The sequence below is a fragment of the Sceloporus occidentalis genome, unplaced genomic scaffold, assembly GCF_023333645.1.
Source record: "Sceloporus occidentalis isolate IW3139 unplaced genomic scaffold, rSceOcc1.0.p SCAF_73, whole genome shotgun sequence".
Classification (NCBI taxonomy): Eukaryota; Metazoa; Chordata; class Lepidosauria; order Squamata; family Phrynosomatidae; genus Sceloporus; species Sceloporus occidentalis.
This window is the reverse complement of record NW_028317053.1, coordinates 1,202,949-1,220,323: the sequence shown is the minus strand read 5'-3', so window position 1 is coordinate 1,220,323 and position 17,375 is coordinate 1,202,949. Positions and strand designations below refer to the sequence as shown.

The window sequence follows — 17,375 nt, the reverse complement described above, 5'->3', positions numbered from 1 at the left end:
ATTCCTCTCCTTCCCCAGCTTCCCATTGTATCCCACCCATTCAGACTGACTGGGTGGCTTGGGCAAGGTTACCCAGTGAGCTTCATGACTCAGTGAGGACTAGAAACCAGATCACCTGCAGTCCAGTCCCTCATTCTAACCATTACACAGGCTTAGGGTCTAGTAAATAGAAATATTCAGGCAAACTCCTTATAGCAAGTCAGACCATGTTACATTTATCTGTGTCACGTACATTGATTGGCAGGGGCTCCTGCCTGAGCTCTACAATCTTCAGGAGACACAACAAATGGTGTTCTTGGTAGGTGCTTCCAGGATTCAGGAATCCTTTCCTAGGTGACCAGATTAGTTCCCTCCTTGCTGTCTTTTTGTTGGGAAATACTGTATGTTTTAATTCCAACAGACTTTGGGGGTACCTCTTCACAAGAAAAGGGATTTTCTTAGTGTGCTGTATTCCTTCTATCCTTTGATATCAATCTGATGTTTAAAATTATTTTAATTCTATAGGCAGTGTAATGTCATTTCAAACATAATCCTTCATATGTTTTTAATCCCTTTTAATATATTTTTATATTGTAAACAGCCAAGGCAGGATATAAATAAAGTAATACAACACAGTCCAGTATAGCCCTACTTTCCCAGGTGGCGAATGTTTCTAGGTAGGATGAGAACAGCAGCAGTACCTCCACCAAGCTATTCCTTCTGAGCCCACCCAATATTTGCTATTCCCTTCTGTAGTATGTAGTACAAGGTGGCATTCTATGAAGGTGCAGCTCACTGAAGTCATGGAGGGATTGCAAGGGGTGTGGACTGCACTGAATAACACTCCAGAGGAAGGGTCACACCTGGTTGGGCCCTCCTCTCCCTTGGTTCTGGACACGTACCCTTCCCATTTGACACCCTCCACTAGCTAAGACCCTAGCTAGTGATGCCACTGGTGCAGCTACAGATGGGGCAAATAAGAATTCTGGCTCGCAGTTAAGTTTTCATCCAGTCCCCAAGTTTCTAGCATTGCAGCAACTCAAAACTTCAGCTGAGGATATAGTTTAGGCCTCCAAAGAAAAGAGGCAAGCAAAGTTACCAAGGGAATGCAAACAGAGCAAATGTAAGAGTTCTGAATATGAACAATTTTCAGTCCCTCAGTTTCTTCAATGCTAGGGATATGGGGCTGAAATAAATTTTCATATTTGGGTGGGTCAGAGTTCTCATTTGGAAGGGCAATGCCTTCATTTTGTCTCCCCGCCCCAATGGCTACCCCCTTGGCCTACCATGAACCCCAAAGGTTCTCCCAGTGCCCTCATGTGCACTGGACATCTCTCATCCTTAGTTTTCAAATAAAATTCAATTGCGGGTACAGTAATCGGCCCTATATGGAAAGGTGGAGGGGGATTATTTTGTCCTTTGCCACATGTCTTCTGTTGGCCCTGTTCATTAAAGTGCTGGATGCTGCAAAAAACATGCACATCTGTCCATTAGTCTAGAGAACTGGAGTTGAGAAGTGAGACATGCTGTCCAAATATGTTTTTACCTGAAAGGTTCAAAACACTGGAGTATTACTCATGGGTCCATGGGCCTCTTTTTTGTTTTTGCTAGAACAAACAAACAATGTGAAACCAAACTAGAAGTGACTAGAGGTTTAACTTTGATTTTGGAAGAAAAACAGACATGTTTTGATGTAAAACAGTGTGTTTGGGAGCAAGGGTGGACTTTCAACCTATTTAAAAGATGACTTTTTCACTTGGTGGCTTTCAGGAGAGGTTTTGCATCTCTAACAAGGGTTGTCCTGGGAGTCTATGGGCCACAAGGACATCCTTGCAAACTGCACTTTAACCACCCTTGATTTAAATTATTATTGTTATTTTTATTGAGCTGCATATTGCAAAGCAGAGCTCTCATAGGTAAAGTTTTCATGATGTTTGCTTTTCTTTTCTTGCAGGAGGTTCAAGGACTGTGTCCTTCAACACTTTGTTAGATAACCTTAAAGTTAAGATGGCATCCACCCAAACAGTGTGAAAGTTCGAAAGTTCAGCTCTGTTATGCTTGGTTGGTTGTCTGTCTTGTTCAACAGAGACCTGTGGTGGCAGCTCTGCTCCAAGAGAAGAATATACTGGTAAAGACAAAAGGAAATGAGAAGAGCAAAACTGGAAAAAGTAGCAAACACCAGGAAAGAAAGAAAAAAAAATCCTGACCTTCAAAAAGGATGCTGAGTTGTAGCTATTGTCTGCAGTGGGTTTTAGAGCACAAACTGCCACTTTGGGGACTATTGCTACAGAGTCACATGAAGGCCCCATTCCCACTATAAAAAGAATTGGATTGCAGAGCAAATTAAATGACCCTAGTTCCCATTTGAAACCGGTTCCTGTCGTGATGTGATCAAATCTGTCATGATGAAGCGAGGCAAAAACAAAAGAACTGTTTTCTTCCAGACACTAGTTAAAAAGAGGTTATTTTGAAAAAATGTGATTCCAAAGCTTGTTGAGCAAATGGGAATGACAGATTGGAATCACAGCATTCTGGAGGGGAGGGACCAATGGCAGAGCAGTGCTTACCATCCCTCCCCATTTTTGGGGAGATGGCATCCCCCCCAGTGCTGTCGTGTCATTATTGGTGTGGTGTTTGGTTCCTTTTTAAAAAAATAAATAGATAAAACTAAGCAATGAAGCAACAGAATGGTTTAGCAGATACTTGCAAAGGTGCTAAACCACTCTGTCACTTAAGCGCTTAATTGTATTCACAAAAAAGAAAAGAAAAGAAAGAAAGAAAGAAAGAAAGAAAGAAAGAAAGAAAGAAAAGAAAACATGCCCTGTCCTCCTCCTCCCAAACCTCCTTGGGTCCCGTGTCCTCCATTTCGGTCCTCCTCCTCCTCCTCTTCTCCCTTCCCAGCCTGGCGATGTCCCTTCCCTGGCCCCAAAGCGCCCTTCCCCGCGATTCATCCTGCCAGTGAGAATGACCCTGAAAAAAATCTCCCACAAATATAAGGCTTCTTAGGTCTAATCTGCACTGCAGAAATAATGCAGTCTGACACCACTTTAGCTGCCATGGCTCCATCCTATGGGATTCCGGGATGTGTAGGTTGTTGTGGCACCAGAACTCTGTGATAGAGAAGGTTAAGTATCTCACAAAACTACAAATCCCACAATTCCATAGCACTGAGCCACGGCAGTTAAAGATGAGTCGAACTGCATTATTTCTGCAGTGCAGATTGGAACTCGGGGGCCGAAAACAAGCACATTGTGAAGAACATGTTGCTAATGCCCTAGAATGCTGGCTTGTATAAGGAAAAATGTGGCCACTGACCCAAAGGGCAACAAAGTTTGCCCAACCCATTTTAGCAACCTGAGTGTACTGCCCAAGTAAACCATTTGTTCTGTTAGGTAAATTGCTGGTTAACAGATGGAATGGCAAGCTGGTATGACTTTAGTGGGACATAACAGCTGGGAATCTCATCTATCTACTATACTGTATGTACTGTCCTCCTTTGTGGTTATAACATCTGGTCACTGCTACTGCACTGAGTCACAGCACTTAAAGTGGTGTCAAACTGGATTAATTCTGCAGTGTGGATGCAGCCCTTGGAGATGTCTCATCCACAGGGTCGCCATGAGTCGAGGTCAACTCAAGGGCAGTTAACACCACCACCTCCGGGAGGGAGAGAATAATATGAATAGGGTGACTGGGCATCCTCCTTTTCCAGGACATGTCCTCCATTTCCACCTTCTCTCCAGGTGGAATTCCAAAATGCTCTCCATTTTGGAGCATGACTAAGAAGCATGGATTTATCATTCTGTGAGTATTCCCAGCTTTCTCTTTGGTCATGTCCTCCATTTCCCCTTGAGTGGCCTCCATTTTGCAAGGCCTTGTCCTCCTTTGTAAATAGGACATCTAGTCACCCTGGATAGTAGGATGCTGCCCCACCATTTGAAGGGAACAATGTAACATCACCCTAGGAAGCTGGGGATTTATAGCCTGGAGAAAAGAAGGCTAAGAGGTGATATGATAGCCCTGTTTAAATATTTGAAGGGATGTCATACTCAGGAGGGAGCAAACTTGCTCAATGCTAGGGAATTTGGGGGACTGTAGTTTTTTGTCAGACATTTAGCCTTCTCTGTCAGGGAGCTCTGGGGCCACAACAAACTACAATTCCCAGGAGTCCTTAGCATTGAGCCAGGACAGTCAAAGAGGTCTCAAACTGGATTATTTCTGCAGTGTGTTTTGGACCTAGGTCTGTGGAATCAGTATGCAAAGAGGTTTTGTAGCTCCTTTGAGAGAGAGAAAAAGAAAAGTTGGCAGCAGGAACTTTCTCCTGAGATATGCTCAACATTATAGTATTGTCTCTTTTCATAATAATAATAATAATTAATAATAATAATAATAGTATCTAATAATAATAATAATAATAATAATAATATGTAGAGGGCTCTAGTGACCCCTTTGAGAGCAACTGAAAGAAAGAAGGCAGCAAGAGCTTTCCTAGACTTGAGTCTACTTCCTCAGGTGCATATAATGTATAGGCTGATATGCATCTGAGGAAATAGACTGAAGCCTAGGAAAGCTCCTGCTGCCAACTCCTTCCTGGCTCAAAGGGGCTAGATGGGGTCCCCAAACTGTGCCCTTGAAGGGATTTTGGACTTGAGCTCCCAGAATCCTCAGCCATGTTGGCCAATAGTCTGGGATTCTGGGATCTGAAGTCCAAACTCCCTCAAAGAGGGATCCCTGGGCTACAAGGTCTCTCTACAGACTGATCCTGCAGCCTAATGGCTTTGAAGAATAATAATAATAAGAAGAGCATCCCTGAAGCTCTGGCTCGGCCTCTCTCTCTGTGGGGCGGGGCTGGGAGGAGTTGGCCCTGAGCCTAGTTCATCATCCCAGCCTTCCTTCTGCTGCCTCAGGTGAGGCCAGGTGCCTTGCCCGCCTCGCTGCCTGCCTGCCCTTGGAGCATGGGGGCGCGGTGGGGCCGGTGGTGGCTCAGCTGCTGCTGCTGCTGCAGCTTCTCGGCCGAGGAGAGAGCCAGCCGGAGCCTCAGCCGGGCAATAGAGCGGAGGCTGCGGCAGGACAAGAGGGAGGCGCGCAAGGAGCTCAAGCTCCTGCTCCTGGGTGAGTCCTTTCCCTCCTACACCCCCTTTTTTTTGGGGGGGGGAGACCTTGCCTCTGAGCATGTGCAGAGGGCTTTTGCACACTTTTCAGGGGGGGGGTGCCTTCTGCTCCGAAGGGATGCTGCAGAGCTGCCCTCCTCCCTCACTGACTCTGGGTTTGTGGTCCATTCCTGCATCCATTGAGGGCAGTGGTCCCCAAACTGTGCTCCTCTTTAAGGGATTTTGGACGTCTACTCTCAGGATGCCAGGCTATTGGCCAACATGGCTGAGGCTTCTGGGAGCAGGAGTCCAAACTCTCTGAAAGGGCACAGTCTGGGCACCCCTGAGTTAGGGCTAAACAGACTCAGGGCATCATTCAGAAACTTAGGGATCTTGTGGCACATTTGTTGTGAGGCTATCTGAAAGGAAGAAGCTGGCAGCTAGACCTGAGTTTACTTGAGCCTAGGAAAGCTTCTTGCTTTCAGTCAGTCTCAATGGGGCTGCAAGATCCCTTTGCCAACTGATTTCCAGATTAACACATCTTTGAATTATTATTATTATTATTATTTATTATTTGAAGCTGAAGGCTTTCATGGCTGGCATCCATAGTGTTTTGTGGGTTTTTCTGGCTATGTGGCCATGTTCTAGAAGAGTTTATTCCTGACATTTCACCAGCATCTGTGGCTGGCATCTTCAGAGAAGATCTGAAGATCCACGGTCCTGATCAGGTCCTCCAAACTCAGGCCCATGACCAAGTCTTGCCATCTCACACGTGATCGTCCTCGTTTTCTATTGCCTTCTACCTTTCCTAGCATTATTGTCTTTTCCAGTGATTCATGCCTCCTCATAAAGAGGCCAAAGTATGACAGTCTCAATTTACTCATCTTGGCTTCCAGGGAGAGTTTGGGTTTGATCTGTTCTAGGACCCATTTGTTTGACTTTTTGGCCATTCATGGTATCCTGAACACTCTCCTCCGGCATCACATCTCAAATGTGCTGATTTTCTGTCTATCAGCTGTCTTCCCTACCCAGCTCCCACATCTGTACATGGTGATGGGAAATACGATGGCTTGGACTGTCCTCACTTTGTTACTCTGCCTGATATCTTTGCACTTTAAGGTCCTGCCTTTCATGGCTGCCCATCCCAATCCTAATCTTTTTATTTCTTGGCTGCAATTCCCATTCTCATCAAGGATTGATCCAAGGTATGGGAAATCTTTAACTATTTCGATCTCATCTTCATCTATATTGAATGCCTGTATCTCCGCCATGGTGATTAGTTTTGTTTTCCTAATGTTCAACAGCAAGCCTACCTTGTCACTTTCCTTAGTAAATATTTCAAGTATTTGATGTTTTCTGCTAGTATTATGGTGTCATCTGCATATCTTAGATTGTTGCTGTTCCATCTCCTGATCTTCACTCTTTTCTCTGTATCTAAGTGTGTAGTGCTGTGGTTCTGTGCCTTCAAGTTGTTTCCAACTTAGCACAGCCCTAAGGCGAACCTATCATTGTTTTTTTTTTGGCAAGATTTGTTCAGAGGAGGTTTGGTGTTGCCTTCCCCTGAGGCTGAGAAGATGTGGCAAGATCACCCAGTGGGTTTCATGGCTGAGCTTGGGATCAAACCCTGGTCTTCAGAGTGAGCCAAAAATGTCCCTTAAGGGAGTGTGGTCAGATCTTGGGTGTGCAGACATGGTTTAGGCATATAATTTCTACAATGCTCTTCCGCCTTTTATAGTGGCGCTACTAAGATCGAGTGGTGTTGGAGCTACAACTGTGTTGTTCCTTCCTGTCTTGGGGGGTTCCCATGAGATGCTCCGACCTCCCCAGACCACTGAGGAGAGGTCCAGATTGCAGCTGGACCCAAATCTCCACATGGAACTCAATGGGTGGCCTCGGGCCAGTCACTGTTCCTCAGCCTAATCTGTCTTGCAGTAATGCTCTGAGGACAAAAAGAGGAAGGGGAAAGAGAAAACATATGTGCCACCTTGAAAGACGACTGGGATAAAAGTGTAGTAATAATTACAGGTGTACTTCTGGAATTATCCAGAATTCCAAAATCCAGAGTACTCCAAAATCCGAAATTGTCCTCCTGGGTGGCTGAGATAGTGACTCTTTTGCTTTCTGATGGCTCATTGTACACAAACTTTGTTTCATGGACAAAATTACTGAAAATATTACGTATACCTTAAGTCTATTTATATGAGGTGTATGCAAAACATGAATTAATTTCATCTTTAGATTTGGGTTTTTCTGTATCTGAGATATCTCATTATGTATATGCAACTGTTGGAAAATCTTTAAAAAATCCAAAATCCAAACCACTTCTAGTCCTCCCAAGCACTTTAGATAAGTGAGTCTCAGCCTGTAATAGTAATAATCACCATTAATCCCACAGCATCTGTACTATGCCAAGCCACAAAATTTATGTGAGGTACCATGCCACATCAGTTGAGAGGAACCCACTTTGCAACCACAGCAGGATGGGAAGCCAGTTCTATGAGAAAGCAAAATGTATGGCCTTGTATAATCTTGTCCTTCATTTTCACATTTTAAATAAAAGCTCTCTAGGGGATTAAGAGTGTTATCTTGCTGAAGGCGAAGAGCAGTTTTATGCCTCCATCCTTTACCCTCACCATGTTCTCTTCCCAATGAAAATATTTCCCTTCCCAAAGTTTGGGAAAATGAGTTTTTTGCACTACAATGTCCAGAACTCCCAGTGGTCAGGCTGGCTAGTGGAATCTGAGAAGTGTACTCCAAAAATGAACTTCCTCAAGCTCTTCATCTGGCCCAAGACACTGTTTCAACCGGGAGATGGCTTTAATAGACATTTGGGGCAAATAGTCAGGAGGATGATAGGATCACACATAACAGGGTGCTCATCATTTTCTCTGCAGCTCCTGTTTAAAGTTAAAGAAATAATTGCACATTAATAACTACAGACATCCTGAGGTCTTGCTGTTTAACAACAGGCCAACACACAAAATAACATGTAAATCACTTCTTCTCACCCAAGGGTAACACAGAACATATACTGCACTCACTTCCATGCCAGCGTTCTGTGAAGATGCCAGCCACAGATGCTAGCAAAACATCAGGAATAGCCCCAAAAATCCACAGAAAACTATAACATTTAACATGTACAGGTCTGTAAGGATTCGGAAGCAAAATTCAGTCAAAATTTTCAAGTAAATTGTAGGTTATAGCCACATTAATTTATTGCAGCAGAAACAACAAATAGACGCACACTTTTATTATGGCTTAAACTTTAATGGAGTTCAGATGAAGTTGTCAGACTCTTCATCAGAGTCTTAGCACAACTAAATGGCAGCTGTCCAGAAGGGGCAAAAATTATCTTCAGTGAAGGAATCAGAAAAGTTGTAGTATACAAACTACTGACAATTGTTGTTTTTTTTTCTTTGCAAGAGCTTAAGAAAAGAAGTCATAATTCCTAGATAGTTCCAGCCATTGTAAAAGTTGTAGTCCAGAAAAATAACAGGCCCAAAAGCTCTGAAAAAAGTTAGTGTTTGAGCTGAGGGATGGCATAAGACGGAGATGACTTGAAGGAACACAACAACAGCAACAACAAGAACAACAAACCTCATTGTCAGTTTTCCTACTCAACAATTTATAATGGCCTAAAACCTATTGTGAGCCCCAACTAGAGTAGACCCATTGAATCAATGGGATTTATATAAAAGCTGACTTGCTATTCAACCACTGATTCAGTGGGTCTACAATTGGGATTAACCAACAGGATTCAGACCATTAGTAGCATGGTTGAAGAAGAGAAGCTTCCTCAGCTTTTGAGAGAAAAGGGATGCCATAAAGAAGATGGAGCAAGCTTGTTTTCTGCTGCTGCAGAGACTAGAACACAAACCAGTGGATTCATAGAATCATAGACTTGAAAGATGGCCTAAACATTTACAGGGTGTTGTTATCTACTAAGGTAATTTAGAAAGCAATGTGAAGTAGCTGTCTTCCTCCTCTTCCTTCTAACAATTCGTTGAAGGGAAGGAGGTAAGAGAAACAGATGAAAGAAACTGAGACAGTAGGTTGCAATTTGAAGACTGTGGACATCATGGACTGTAAAAACCAATGAATAAGGCAATATAATTACACACTGAAAGCTATGTTTGGAAGCATACTTATTAAAAGGTGGGAGGGGGAGCATGGTGAAATCATGTACTGAGATTTTGTTATTAACATACAGAACTGTCATTAGGAATTCATGCTTGCAATAAAAAGTCAGATAGTCCACTCGTGTTATACAAACTTGCAAAAGTGTGTATAATGATTTTACAGACCAGTCTTTACTCCTGAACCAAACATGTAGACCTCTGTGGTGTATAAAAGCTATACTTGGAAGGCATTCTTTGAGAAGACAGTGAGTGATGTTACCTTGCAGTACTAACCGGTTATTCTTCCATATAATTGACTATCATCATAAGTTGCCAATTCTGTAAGTTCAGTTAAACCTACAGAGTAATGTTTGGTTTACTTTGAGCTTTAAATGTGGTGAGAAAGCTGTTTTGGCCTCCCAAGATAAAATGATGGCTGCCGTCTTCTGTTTCTGTGTGTATGTTTGTTGTATTCATGGAGAAAGGAATTCTGCACCACTTCCTTTGCACAGTGACCCCCAGCCTCATCAAAGCCCACCTGTCCTATGTACCTCAAGGCCATTTAATGGGCAGTGGGGAGCAGAGAAGTGATTGGCTATGTCCCAGTAGCCAGGTGCACAGGGATGAAGGCTTCCTCCGAGGTTTCTCAGGGGTCCTCTGGAGGTTCTGTTGGATGCCTTCATCATTGTGTATCTGGCTATACAGACATAGCCAGTTGTTTCTTGGCTGCCCCTAATCTTCACTAGCTACTTCATGGTTTTGTTGGGGACAGGGAAGGGAGAAAGGAGAGAGATGGGTTTTCAGGTAAGGAAAAGGGGAGCCGGTGTGTAATTCTTCCTGGCCAGAACTTTAAGCTACCTCTCCTCATCCCATATCCCAGCTATATATTTTAATATCTTCAGCTCATTTCCATGTGCTCAGTTGTGTAGTGGTAAATTTTGAAACGTGAGTACTCGTTATAAACATTGTCATAGCCGTGCCTGTCCTGAAGAGTCCAAAAGTCCAGGCAGCTATGCTGATCCACACATATGTATGAATATACATACAAGCCAAAGAGCAGCAATTCATAGTGTGATGCACATTTTAATGACAATCAGCTGACAGTCATAGAATAGTGAGTCAGCTGGCAAAGGGAGGTGCAGTGGTTATTTAGCATGTTGGACTTTGGCCAGTGAGACCTGAGGTCACATGAGAAAAGAGAGGGAAGGGACATATAACCCCTGCCCTCCATAAACAGAATAAGACCACCAGATCAGTTCAAGACTTCTTTGGGGTTTTTCCCCCCCACAGCAACCGGTAAAAACATTTTATCTCAAAGACAACAAGCATGTTCTAATATGTATAAGCCAGAATCTCATTGTACATGGTAACACTTCTGTGATTGCACAGTGATAGAAAGGGAAGGCCTACAAAATGTCTTGTTTACCATATACAAGCAGTCTGATTCTCCAGTGCCTTCCTAGACAGTGTGCTTGTAGCCTTTTCCCTCTTGTCTGGCTTAGCCACGTTGATGTACTGTGCCAATAGGATTCTAGCCATTGTCGCTATTAAGACCAGGTCTTTTATAAAGCTAATGGCTCTCAATTGCCCATTCAAGACCAAGTCACCCCCATACTTCACATTGCACTTTCAGTTGTTCCTTGTTCTTTAATGTGGAACCACAAAATATACAGTCTGTGAAAATGATAGGGTAGTGATTTTTTTCCCTACAGGACAGTAATGAATTGAAGACATTTGTATACATTCTGAGTCATACTGGGGGGAAAACCCTTTAAAACCCATGTTTAGTGTTCATATGCAGAAATCCAGAGTACGCCTTATGAAAAATCCCAGTGAGTTTTGTTGAGGTTAAACAGAGCTGAGCGTGAGTAAACATGCTCTGATACACATGGCTCTCTGGGTGCTTGAAGATGTATAGTTTCCTATTTATTCTTTATTTATTCACATACAGAACATTACGTCTGTTGTTGCACTGTAGGGACTTTCTGTAAGAAATCAAACAGAAATAAGTTGTATTTTTTCATTACTGTAAATAAACATTTTGGCTTCTGTCGACTTTGAGATGAACAGAGAAAAGGTGGGGATGACTCCCTCAAGTCCCACTCCTTGAGCATGACTTACTGTAACTGGATCAGGACTCCTATGCCAAATTACTTTTATTTCCTTAAAGTCAATGTTCATCAAAACCCCATCTGCTTTGTTTGCAGAGAACTGTATAACAGATGGTAAGTAGTCTACAATCTGTTTTCCAAAGGATGTGGATATGAAGCGTGCTTCTTTTTTGTTTACATACAGGATTCATGTTGCCTTGTTTGCCACACAGTTGCGCCTCTTGAATCTTTTGCTTTTCCTCCTCCTTCACTTGGGACTTTATCACAAGATCAGAATTAAAACTTGGCCAGTACTTACCACATGAGATTGTGTCTATTCTCTTGGTGATTCGCATTTCCTTTATTTCTTTAATGCACCTTTTCATTGATGGGGAAAACCTGTCAATAGGCTACTAATATTTTGGCTATTCCATTAGTCCTCCTGGTGCAATAGGTCCCTTCCACAGCAGTAATGATTGACGGCAGTCATGTGGCATGAGGAGACGTGATTTGCCTCCTCTTCCCCTTGCTATTTGCAACTAGACTGAGGTTGTTTTTACTGTCTTCTACATTTTTTATTTTAATTTTTGCTGTTGTGTAATTTCAGCAAAAATAAAAATATCCTTCTGAAAGGAATGGAGTAAAAACAAGCTCGGCAAAGGCGCGTTTGTGCTGAAAGACATGGAAGGCAGGGTTATAGAGCCAGTGTGCAAGGTATCATGGATTGCCAAAGAAGAACAGATTGAAAGGAAGATTGAACAGATTGAAAAGAAGTGTGATACTGAACATTTTCAAACCAGTATGTTCCTGTTTGCTTCACTAATGCGATCATTGCAAGAAAAAAAATGGTGTGGTAAAGTCCTTGGGTTCCTCATGCTGCCACCGCTTCTGCTTATCCTCTTACTCCTCCTCCAGGTGTTTAATTCATGCTCATTTATCATCACCTTAGTGTAAAATAGAGAATGGTATGATCTTCCATGAGTTCCTTCTTCAGATATTACGCTGTTTCAGCACAGTTCTGCTATTAATGGCAGATGGAATTAGGGTTGCCATAAGTTGGAAACAACTTGAAGGCTCACAGCAGCAACAGCAGTGGACAAGCAATGAGTGCATGACATTTAGACATTGTAAGGATGCACCAGGCCACCTCATTTCATTTGTTTGGTTTCTATGTGTGTGAGAGAGGAGAGTGCGAATAGGAAGTTTAATTGTATATACATAAGCATTTGGGTTTCTGCTTTCCTCGGTAATACATCTTGGTATGTACCTAGTCTGTAGCAGGCTGGTAAGGGCCCTTATTTTGTAGTACAATATATGTTTTGCTAGCAAGAGGTATTAGGTTTAACCCCTGGCAAATACAGATATGCCTGGAAATGCCACTGTTTGGAATGGTGGGCAACCTCTGCCACTTAATATAGACCAAAGTTCCTAATACTCTCAGGCCTTGTAGCCTTATTTGGAATGCTGGGTACAGTTCCATTGTGGATGTGGATACTAGCAAAAAACCAAGTAACTTGTCCTAAAGCTGAGGATGAGGTAGAGACTGTGACTGAGCCACTAATGCTACATATAGCACAACAAAATACCAGTTTCACAGAAGGCAACCTTCTGATGCTTAGATGCAATCAATTTGGCAACCAACCCATCCATGGCTCACCTAAGATGTTATCCAGGTTCATCACCCAGACACACACCTATTTATTTTTTCAGTGATCATGCTTTTAAACAGAACAATAACCAGAGTTTCCTGGAGAGTCTATGTAAAAGTTAAAAAGTTAACATACAAAACACTACATTGTAGCTGCCTTCCTATATGCAGTAAAACAAAGATAAAACCAGTATTGAGAGGTTAACGCCTATTCAGCTCTCAAAACCTAAATAAAACTAGCAGTACAGCTATTTGCTCCTGCTTTTCATCCACCTCAGACCTGCACATTTTACTGCTCTTCTGGGAAATATTAAATCTAGTTTTTAGGAGATATCAATATTATAAAATGGACAGACATAGACAAACAGAAATAAAGATATTCTCTACCCTGCCAAAAAAGAGCACCTGTCATTTACTGTACTGTATAAATATCAGTGATTTGAAGAGGCTTGATGTGTAGATGTGGTGCTCTAGTAAAATAATGTATCAATTTCCTACTACAGGTTGAGAGCCTGAACAGACAGGCAGGGACGTAGCTAGGATTTTAGGAAGGAGGGGGGGTCCAGACTAAGTACCACCATTATAATGGGGCGTGGGTGTAGCGGCGCAGCAGCACACACCATTCATTTTTCTAATGGAAGGGGGGGTCTGGACCCCAAGAAACCCCCCCCCCCCGGCTACGTCCCTGAGATAGGCCAAAATAAAGCTGCTTTGGGTCACTTTGGATGTATGCTGTTTAAATGCTGCATGAGTCCTAAAAGGTCAGAAGCCATGCCAAGCCACGCACCAATCCTAAGGACTAGAGTGCAGCTTTGGTGCAGCTTCTGGCCTCTTAGGACACTTGCATCATTTAAACAGCATACCTCCAAAGTGAACTGAAGCAGCTTTATCTCGGCCTGTCTGTTCGGGCCCTGAGTCTCCTCAAATATATTCTTCCTGTTTACCAGCTGATGCTACCCATGAAAAACCCTATCTCTTAAGTCAAGCCATACTCCATATCAAGGGCTTCCAAGGTACTGCAGACTGGGGTGCTTGGAAATACACTATGACCTCATATCTGCAGGACTGGTACTCATGATTTCACTTACTCATGTCTGAAAATATGTTATCTCTAAGCGTTTTCTAGGTCTTCCAACATGATTCTGTGGTATACTTCTAACAGAAGATGGCCATAGAGTCATGCTGGGAGACCTAGAAATGCCTAGAGAGGTGTTCTCTCTGGGAATCTATAGGTCATTCAGTGTGATTCTATGGTCAGTGTCCTGCGGAAGTCATTCATCTTAGTAGGATTTGCTATTATGTGTGGTTTTGTGTTGCCACAGTAAGTCTTGGAAAGTATCCCCCATGGATATGGGGGTTGTACTTTAACTGCATTGCTTTTCTGGTCACAGGATGTGTTGAGACAGGCAGTTGGAGAGACCCCTTGAGATCCTGCCTCATCTGTTGTCTCAAAGCAGCCTGCAGCTGGGATAACAGTTCAGTTGTCATTTTCCAGTACCCTAGTCTGCAGCACCATGGAAACCCTTCAGTTGGGGCATTGCTTGGCTTAAGAGGTAGGTTTTTGGGGTCACATTTGGCAATTGATGAGTGTAAATATGAGTCTTGAAAGTTATGAGATTGTAAATCTGGTTTACGGATCTTGTAAATGTTAAACAAGATGCCATCCATGATGTACAACTGTGGGGCCTCTGAGTTTAGAGAAAAATTGAGAAAAAGCAGACAAAATAGAGGTATAAAATTATGCATGACGTGGAGTGTAGGTAGGAAGGCATCTTATCAGCACTGCAATGCTGGGTTGTCGACTAATGTTGAACGATATGAGGTCCAGGACAGATGAAATGAAGTCCCTCATATGCCACATAGTTAAGCTGTGGAATTCATTATGACAAAAAGTAGTTGGATAGCTATACAGTGGGATTAGATACACTTGTGGAGCATGACTTTACTAGTGGCCGCTATTCAAGATGAATGTATTTTCCCTCCAGTACCAGAGCCAGTATGTCTCTGTCTATCAGTTGCTGGGGAGTATTTGTGGGAGAGTGTTGTATTCATGTCTTGCTTGTGTGTATCTGGTTGGGTACTCTCTGAACAGACTGCACAGTTAGATAGATCTTTCATCTGAATCAACACAGCTTTTTATGTCCTTGATACATCCAGCTGTACAAGCAAAACTCTGACACTATTATAGAGTTAGGACAGTGGCCTCCTCTTTGGCAAACGTAAGAGGGGGCATTAATTAAAATACTGTCTACAGAAATATTAATCAGTTTTAGTATGGGGGAAAATATGGCTAATTTTTAAGCTTGCCTCTTTCCCTATAGGAGAGAACTTTTGTGAACCAGAGTTGAAATACAGTGATTTACCTTTTATCCTGGGTTATTTTATCTCACTGCTATCTTAGCCGTTGTTCTGGTATGAACATAAAAGGAGAGAAATAAAGGAGAATGCAGTTGATCTGGGGGGGAAATAATCTTCTTTTGCAGGCATGGCATGGATAAATTTAACAGTTGTTTTTAGTTTGTGATTGTCATGACTATTTTATTTTGTATTACTCAGTTTTCATGTTTTGTGATTTGTGATTGAGAGCATCTTCTTCATTGCCTGACAGGGGAAATGATTTATTTAGATTGCATTGGTGTTACCTTCTAGTACTCAAATAAGAATTTGCTCTTCCATGATTTCCATAGGAATTAGACAAGAAAGCTTTTGTATGGAGGTTGTAAACATTCTGCTTGTAGTCACTTATTTAAGTAAACAAATGTTTCATTGTCATATCCTGTTGCTGGAAAGCATTTATTACTAACCAAGATAGGAAGTCCTTGTCAAATATTATTGGCGCTTGGATTAATGATGACATGATTTTGTCTTTCAAATCTTTTGCTACTACATGGTTGTCCTTGGTGGCAAAGGGAAATATTTTGATTTCCATAAACAAAAATAGGCTATCCTGTTAGCTGTTTTGCAAAAATGTTATTTAGAAGTCAAATTGTCTGCCCTTAATGAACACAAGAGACTGAGAGAAGGCCACATTTGTACAGAATGGTAAGACAAGATTTCAGAAAAATCCTAGTTTACTCTGAATAAGTTATGTGTACATATCCTACTTAGTTCCCTCTCCCTTCGTTTAAAGAGCCCCATTCATATTGAGCATTTAAATAGAGGGAGGGGGAACCCCAGTCCATATATGGAAGCCAAATATCCATATATGAATTGGGGGTTCCCTCTCCTGTTTAAAGAGCCCCATGTTGTAGCATGCGCATAAGCTGTCAAATGGTAAAAAATAATTTTAAAAAATTCTTAAGCGCCGGATGAAGCACTTGCGCTATTAATGGCAGCATTAGACATCCCCATTAACATCATTTGATTGACAGAAGAGGCTCCATCTCGACCCAGTACTTTGGTGAGTATGAACTTTAGCAGGGCAAATTGCATCGGTCAAGGTAAAGGGTAGTCAGAACTTCTACCCGGGGAGATTCGGTATGAGGGCAACCGGATCTGCTCAGTTTTATCCAGAGCAAATGGGCTAGTGAGAATGGGGCCTACATGTGAAAGAGATCTAGGAGTCCAAGTAGACCACAAGTTGAACATGAGTCAACAGTGTGATGCGGCAGCTAAAAAGGCCAATGCAATTTTAGGCTGCATCAATAAAAATATAGTGTCTAGATCAAGAGAAGTAATAGTGCCACTGTATTCTGCTTTGGTCAGGCCCCACCTAGAATATTGTGTCCAGTTCTGGGCACCACAATTCAGAAAGGACATTGAGAAACTGGAGCGTGTCCAAAGGAGGGCGACTAAAATGGTGAAGGGTCTGGAAACCATGTCCTATGAGGAAAGACTTAGGGAGCTGTGGATGTTTAGTCTGGAGAAGAGAAGGTTAAGAGGGGATATGATAGCCCTGTTTAAATATTTGAAGGGATGTCATATTGAGGAGGGAGAAAGCTTGTTTTCTGCTGCTCCAGAGACTAGGACCCAGAGCAATGGATGAAAGCTGCAGGAAAAGAGATTCCACCTCAACATTAGGAGGAACTTCCTGACAGTAAGGGCTGTTCGACGGTGGAACAAACTCCCTTGGAATGTAGTGGAGTCTCCCTCCCTGGAAGTCTTTAGACAGAGGCTTGATCTGTTGGGTATGCTTTGACTGAGAGTTCCTGCATGGCAGGGGGTTGGACTGGATGGCCCTTGTGGCTTCTTCCAATTCTATGATTCTATGGGGTTGTTCCCACTTAAGATTTGAAACGATTTAAAATACAACGTTTTTAATAAAATCGATTCAAAATAACACTGTTCTTATCCCGCTATCCGAATCGCTTTGTTCATCGTTCCCATCTGGTTATTTAATCGAAGTTTTTACCTGCAAGCGTTCCTACTTGGCATGAAATCGGTGTTTAAATAAAGCGATTCTTCTCCTCCATACCTTATTTGGAGCTGTCAATCAATAGTATGTCAGAAT

The 17,375-nt window shown here is 42.4% G+C and overlaps 1 protein-coding gene across 1 annotated transcript in view; it reads left to right on the top strand.

The window, feature by feature from the left end:
• Window positions 1-4,934: 4,934 nt before the first annotated feature.
• The window catches only part of LOC149286013 (guanine nucleotide-binding protein subunit alpha-14-like), a 43,608-nt gene continuing 31,167 nt past the window's right edge, over window positions 4,935-17,375 (top strand). Inside the window, exon 1 of the mRNA XM_089494529.1 lies at window positions 4,935-5,091. Within this exon, the coding sequence (XP_089350655.1) occupies window positions 4,935-5,091 (157 nt within the window). The remainder of the gene's footprint in view (window positions 5,092-17,375) is intronic.